The 7,809-nt window shown below is 44.8% G+C and overlaps 1 protein-coding gene across 1 annotated transcript; it reads left to right on the forward strand.

Annotated features, from left to right (window-relative positions):
- Positions 1–2,550: 2,550 nt before the first annotated feature.
- LOC111952562 (potassium voltage-gated channel subfamily V member 2) lies at positions 2,551–7,536 on the forward strand. The gene is made up of 2 exons (XM_023971379.2): positions 2,551–5,908; positions 6,856–7,536. Exons 1-2 carry the CDS (start codon positions 4,631–4,633, stop codon positions 7,132–7,134), a joined length of 1,557 nt encoding a protein of 518 aa, XP_023827147.1. The 5' UTR covers positions 2,551–4,630; the 3' UTR covers positions 7,135–7,536.
- Positions 7,537–7,809: the final 273 nt, after the last annotated feature.

The raw sequence follows: 7,809 nt of genomic DNA on the forward strand, positions 1-7,809 counted from the left end.
GGAGAGGCGTCCAAAGGAAGAATTGGTTTTGGGGGTGACTAGAGAGATATACCTGCTGGAGCGCGTGCTACAGATAGGTGCTGCTATGGTGACCAGCGAGCAGAGATAAGGGGGGACTTTACCTAGCAGGGTCTTGTATATGACCTGGAACCAGTGGGTTTTGCGACGAGTATGAAGCGAGGGCCAGCCAACGAGAGTGTACAGGTCGCAGTGGTGGGTAGTATATGGGCTTTGGTGACAAAACGGATGGCACTGTGATAGACTGCATCCAATTTATGAGTAGGTTTTGGAGGCTATTTTGTAAATGACATCACCGAAGTCGAGGATTGGTAGGATGGTCAGTTTTACAAGGTTGATGTTTGGCAGCATGAGTAAAGGATGCTTTGTTGCGGAATAGGAAGCCAATTCTAGATTTGACTTTGGATTGGAGATGTTTGATGTGAGTCTGGAAGGAGAGTTTACAGTCTAACCAGACACCTAGGTATTTGTAGTTGTCCACATATTCTAAGTCAGAACCGTCCAAAGTAGTGATGTTGGACAGGCGGGCAGGGGCAGGCAGCGATCGGTTGAAGAGCATGCATTTGGTTTTACTTGTATTTAAGAGCAGTTGGAGGCCACGGAAGGAGAGTTGTATGGCATTGAAGCTCGCCTGGAGAGTTGTTAACACAGTGTCAAAAGAAGGGCCAGAAGTATACAGAATAGTGTCGTCTGCGTAGAGGTGGATCAGAGAATCACCAGCAGCAAGAGCGACATCATTGATGTATACAGAGAAGAGAGTCGGTCCAAAATGAACCCTGTGGCACCCCCATAGAGACTGCCAGAGGCCCGGACAACAGACCCTCCGATTTGACACACTGAACTCGATCAGAGAAGTAGTTGGTGAACCAGGCGAGGCAATCATTAGAAAACCAAGGCTGTCGAGTCTGCCAATGAGGATGTGGTGATTGACAGAGTCAAAAGCCTTGGCCAGGTCAATGAATACGGCTGCACAGTATTGTTTCCTATCGATGGCGGTTACGATGTCGTTTATGACCTTGAGCGTGGCTGAGTGCACCGTGACCAGCTCTGAAACCAGATTGCATAGCGGAGAAGGTGTGGTGGGATTCGAAATGGTCGGGAATCTGTTTGTTGACTTGGCTTTCGAAGACCTTAGAAAGGCAGGGTAGGATAGATAATAGGTCTGTAGCATTAGGGTCAAGGGTGTCCCCCCCTTGAAGAGGGGATAACCGCAGCTGCTTTCCAATCTTTGGGATCTCGGACGACACGAAAGAGAGGTTGAAGAGGCTAGTAATAGGGGTGGCAACAATTTCAGCAGATAGTTTTAGAAAGAAAGTCCAGATTATCTAGCCCGGCTGATTTGTAAGGGTCCAGATTTTGCAGGTCATTTAGGACATCAGCTGACTTATTTGGGAGAAAGAGAAATGGGGGAAGCTTGGGCGAGTAGCAAGAGGGCAGTGCTGTTGCCCTGGGTAGGGGCAGCCAGATGGAAAGCATGGCCAGCCGTGAGAAATGCAATTGAAATTCTCCAATTATAGTGGATTTGTCGTGGTGACAGTTTCCTATCTTCAGAGCGGTTGGAAGCTGGGAGGAGGTTTCTTATTTCCATGGACTTTACGGTGTCCCAGAACTTTTTGAATTGTGTTGCAGGAAGCAAATTTCTGCTTGAAAAAGCTAGCCTTGGCTGTTCTAACTGCCTGTGTATATTGGTTCTGGCTTCCCTGAAAAGTTGCATATCACGGGGCTGTCGATGCTAATGCAGAACGCCATAGGTATTTTTTCTGTTGGTTAAGGGCAGTCAGTCAGGAGAGAACCAAGGCTATATCTGTTCCTGGTTCTAAATTTCTTGAATGGGCATGCTTATTCAAGATGGTGAGGAAGGCATTTTAAAAAAATGACCAGGCATCCTCTACTGACGGGATGAGATCGATATCCTTCCAGGATACCCCGCCAGGTCGATTAGAAAAGCCTGCTCGCTGAAAGTGTTTCAGGGAGCGTTTGACAGTGATGAGTGGAGGTCGTTTGACCGCTGACCCATTACGGATACAGGCAATGAGGCAGTGATCGCTGAGATCTTGGTTGAAAACAGCAGAGGTGTATTGGAGGCAAGTTTGTTAGGATGATATCTATGAGGGTACCGAGTTTACGGAATTGGGTGGTACCTGGTAGGTTCATTGATAATTTGTGTGAGATGAGGGCATCAAGCTTAGATTGTAGGGTGCTGGGGTTTTGAGCATGTTCAAATTTAGGTCGCAGCAGCACGAACTCTGAAGATAGATGGGGGGCAATCAGTTCACATATAGTGTCCAGAGCACAGCTGGGGCAGAGGGTGGTCTATAGCAGGCGGCAACGGTGAGAGACTTGTTTTTAGAGAGGTGGATTTTTAAAAGTAGAAGTTCAAATTGGAACAGACCTGGATAGTAAGACAGAACTCTGCAGGCAGTCTTTGCAGTAGATTGCAACACCGCCCCCTTTGGCCGTTCTATCTTGTCTGAAATCTTGTAATTGGGGATGAAAATATCGAGTTTTTGGTGTCTTTCTAATCCAAGGATTCAGACACGGCTAAAACATCCGGGTTGGCAGAGTGTGCTAAAGCAGTGAACAAAACAAACTTAGGGAGGAGGCTTCTAATGTTAACATGCATGAAGCCAAGGCTATTACGGTTACAGAAGTCATCAAAAGAGAGCGCCTGGGGAATAGGAGTGGAGCCAGGTACTGCAGGGCCTGGATTCACCTCTACATCACCAGAGGAACAGAGGAGGAGTAGGATAAGGGTACGGCTAAAAGCTATGAGAATTGGTCGCCTAGAGCTACTAGAGCAGAGAGTAAGAGGAGGTTTCTGGGGGCGATAAAATAGTTTAAAGGAATAATGTACAGACAAAGGTATACAGACAATTGCTTTGTACAGTGAGTAATGTGGTTGCCTTTAAACCAGGCATGACAAGAATTATGAGCAGAGAGGAGCGGCGCCTTAATTCCCTTCCTTATTAGTTCAGATCAAGGAAAATTAACAAGGTAATAAAGCAGCCTTGGATTACTATTGTGATATCGTCGGAAACAAGATACAGAAGCATTGTAAAGCGATCACTTAGAGTAGTACTTTTATTATCACAGGGCAGTTAAACATCAACCTATCAAACATTACCATAGTTAAGCCCACTTGTGCATGGCTGTCTTCTAAATGTATAGCCTTAGGTGACTGTTGGACTTTTGACCTCAAGTCTTTTGAGGCGATAGGGCATCCAGGTTAAGTAGTTTTCTGATGATGCACAATCAGGTCCAGTAGAGTGGATTACGGTGGCGGGGATTACTGAATGATTGAATGAATGAATGACCTCATTGTTCTTAATTGATTTACCTGTATAAATAAAGGTGAAATAATAAACAAGTAACAAATTGGCACCAATGACTGCTATCTATGGCTGCATTCTGCCCCTCATCTTGCCACAAACTGTCAACTACAATGTTCCCAGGTAGAATTAAATTAGAGCAGATTATACCACTTCCATAATTCAAATCTGAATAAAGAAAATTCATCGGCCATTGTTTGAGGAAGATTGGTTAACTGGTTCAGGATGTGAAACGTCATCGGTGAGAGAATAATACAGTGAGTGTAAGAGAAATTACTTGTGGCCCTGTTCAGACACAACCCCTAGCCCCTACACTAGGCTCTGGGATCTGACTGGCCCTGTTCAGATGCAACTCCTAGTTCCTACACTAAGAACTTGTGTAGATCTGAAAGGAATGGATATGTTTCAGCAAGAAGGCACACATTCCTCCTTAGCCAAATCAGAGGGCAAAGTGGATCTGGCATCTACCATGTTCTGTACAAGTGTATTTTATGACCTGTAATGACTTTCTAATTAAAATTTCTGTGGAAACAGACAAACTTATCTTCTCACTACCAAATTGCTTAAACCTATCCACTTTTGGATCAACATGAAGTGTCTAGGAAGTAGAGACGACATGGGTTGGTTCTGGATGGAAACCACATTTCTTTAGAAAGAGCAGTTGACAAAGTGTTAGTGACAGCCTTGTGCAAGTGTTGAAGCCAGCGTCCTCTTCCAAGTTCAAAATCTCCACATGAACGTGTGCACTAATCTCCCCTTGTCCCTCCTATTTATAACTGCTTTAAGAAAGAGGAAGGGCAGCAATGAGATTAGATCAGAGCCTCATGGATCTTCTGCTCAAATGACTTTTACTCTTCTTCCCCACATAACGGTCCTCATCAGGGGAAGAAAGGAGGCTTTGTTCTTCCCCTTGTTGCCCTTTGGACTTACAGGACCACAACTGAGAAGTACTGCACGAAGTAATGCCACTGAATGGGATAACTGGGCCTAGATGATTTTTATAAGACGCTTCAGGTGGCTCGGCAAGCTGCACTGAGTCGATGGAGCTTTTTTTCCTGCAGTGTTTCCTCCCTTGTTCTTCTGTTAACGTCTGATGAAGACTGCACCCTGGTTGATACGACTCGCACTTCTGAGTGTTGAAACTGAGTAAATTCTCTTTGTGTTTTCTGATATTCTTGTGTGCTATTCTTACATTGTTAACCCAATTGGGACTGGTTGGTTTCTATGCACAATTAAAAGCCAGCTCTCACAGAAAACCAACAAAAGTGTCTTGAAAGTGTATCATGGATGCCAATAGTGCTCAGCTAAAGACTAAGCTGAAAGAGCGACGCTCTACCATCAATGTGCTGGGAGCCAGTTTCTCACAGACCATTGAGGAAGAAAAGGCCTTCTATTTCTCCCAGGGCAGTTCTGTTAAGCCATGGAACTCTTTGGAACACCTGGAAAGCCCTGCTCCTGAGGGCCAGATCCCAAGACACCAAAAAGAGACGTTGAGACCACAACAGAACATTAACATCAACGTAGGGGGAAAAGTCTTTCACATTCCCAAGAAGATGGCCGTCAGATTCCCTCGCACACGAATAGGCTCCTTGGCCCTGTGCACAGACCGCGTCAAACAGCTCACTCTGTGCGATGACTACTCGGTGCTCACCAACGAGTTCTTCTTCGATCGCGACCCAACTTTCTTTTACTACATCTTTCACTTCTATAGCAGCGGTGTTCTGTGGGTGATGCAGGAACTGTGCCCTATCAACTTCGAGGAGGAGATGCAGTACTGGGGCCTGAGCTGGAACGACACCCAGCGCTGTTGCCGTATCCTGTTTGAGGAGAAGGTGGATGAACTCCGGGACAATCTGAAGGTGGAAAAGGAACTCTTAGCGGAGATAGAGATAAAGCATGATGAGGAAGGCTACAAGACCATGTTCCTGGGTGGAATTCGCAAAGACCTCTGGGACCTGATGGAAAACCCTTACTCCTCGCTGTCGGCCAAATCCTTTGCAGTTTTCTCTAGCCTCCTGGTGCTCATCTCCATTGTGGCTATGACCCTCAACACTGTGAAGGAACTGAGGACCCACACCCTCTCTGGCAAGACCTACCTGGAATGGGTAGAGATTTTCTCCATTCTCTTCTTCACATTCGAGTACTTCATGCGCCTTGTTACCACTTGTGACATAAAGCACTTCGTCAAAAGCTCCCTGAACTTGGTGGACCTGGTGGCCGTCATGCCCTACTTTATCCAGCTGATATTTGAAGCGTTTGCCAATGTGGAGGACCTCAGTGCCCAGGAAGATCTCAAAACCCTGGCTCATGTCAGCAAGGTCAGCAAAGTGCTCAAAGTTGTCAAGCTGATGCGCATCTTTCGCATCCTGAAGCTGGCCCGCCACTCCACCGGCATGAGGGCGTTTGGGTTCACCCTGCGCCAATGCTACCAGCAGGTGTGTTGCCTTTTCCTCTTCATCGCCATGGGCATTTTCATGTTCTCTGCCCTCCTGCATTCGGTAGAACGGGATGTCGAAGGATCTCCATTCAGGAGTATTCCTGATACCTGGTGGTGGGCGACGGTGAGTACCCAAACTTGTACTCAGACTTGAATGTAAATTATACTATGTGTGTAGCTTTTGGTTGACTTACTTGACTTTGTCCTTGATGCTACATCTAACCTTAAAATATGTTGTTTGACCAATACAATATAAATACTGTTTTTCATATTGTTGAGAAATAACCAACACTCCCTCTGTAGTTACATACTCAGCATAGGGGTGTTATTTCCTCCCCCAATTATCTTTTGACATATAAAATGACAAGGGGCATATTGGACACCAGCAGGGGGAATATTGCGTAGGGATGTTATTTCCTCCCCTAATCGTCTCTTCCCCCTATATAAAACCCGTGAGAACTCATTTCAAACCAGCATTTCTCTTGTGTGACAACAGAGAAGCATATCATGTTTGTGTGCGGCCCAATGTACTGTATATCAAGTTTAGATTCAGATTAAATACTTAAAGGATTAGTTCTCGCTGATGTAATCCTAGTACATGTGAAATACAAACTGAATTGCAATTATACTGTTCTTGTCACGGCATTTTGGACTTGTGGGGAAAGTTGAAGAGCAGTATTTTGTTGCAGATCCTCATGGATCATTTGATACGTATTACACAATTCTGCAACTTCCCAATTTTTACATTCACTTCCATTCTTAGTCTATTGTATTGAAGCTGACATTCCATACCATTTCCACCTCTATATGCCAAGAGTAATTGTTCAGGGACAAGTTTAATTTTACCATTACCTCTAAGGGACAAAACAAAAGGTCAAAACAAGATATCACAAATAACACAAACAAGGTAAATTACAGTAATGTTAATACTTCAATCTTGAGACTTCCTTCCACGCTATCTCCACTACATACTACTGTTATAACCATAGTGTCATTATTAACATAAAACATGTTGACAACGACAAAGGAAGGCAAGCTCTGAGAGTGTGTCCCTCTAACCCTGCATTACAGGTGAGCATCTCCCAAGTGGGTTATGGGGACGTGGTGCCCGTATCCCTTCCTGGCCGCGTGGTGGCATTCTCCTGCATCTTCTTCGGCATCATTCTCAATGGCATGCCCATCTCTCTCCTCTTCAACAAGTTCTCAGACTACTATGCCAAGCTCAAGTACCAGGAGTCCACCTCAACCAGTGTGAAACGCCGCTTGATGCTCAGGGCCCGTCTCCGTCGCAAACTGGACGTGTGCTTCAATCCCTCTATGGGCGACCTGGAGGAAGGCAGGAGCCACTGAGCTCTAGACAGGATGTACTTTTTTGACATTGCAGGGGGTATTTCAAGACTTCTCTACCAAATCACCAGTGGGGAGGTGGGGTATGGTCTGGACTAATAGGAGTGAAATGGAGCTAATGATAAGGACGGGGGACACACAAAGCAGACTCATAGAGAGGATGTACAAGGAGGATGTGGGTGTCACCTTATGTCAGGGACTGATACTGCAATCTTGAGCAATTTCCTGTTATTGTAGAGCAGTTCCTGTAAAAGTCAATGGTATGTGGTTTTATGTGCATAGTGTGTTTGTTTAAGTGCGCAGACCAGAGGGTTGTAAGTTACAGTACATTGTATATGCAGTATACCATGTTGCAATCTTTGCTCTATTTACTTGCACAAATTAAAGCTGATTCTTGTCATAGTCTATCATGTCCATGACTCTTATCATTGCTTATCATAAGCGTGTGTAATCTTTATGAATGTATATATATATTTTATACTATTCTATTTAAACACTTCATTGCGCACAGTCAAATCGCAAGAGTTAGTTTAACTCATATGGTGTCAAATGTAACACTATATGGTCCCGCCCCCATTTTGTGTTAAAACTACTCTGGTCATGGTGATGATATTTTTGGAGTTAAAACGACACAATTGTGTAAATATCCAACTCTCAGAGTTGCTTAAATTGAACTCC

This window comes from Salvelinus sp. IW2-2015, linkage group LG26, assembly GCF_002910315.2.
Source record: "Salvelinus sp. IW2-2015 linkage group LG26, ASM291031v2, whole genome shotgun sequence".
NCBI lineage: Eukaryota > Metazoa > Chordata > Actinopteri > Salmoniformes > Salmonidae > Salvelinus > Salvelinus sp. IW2-2015.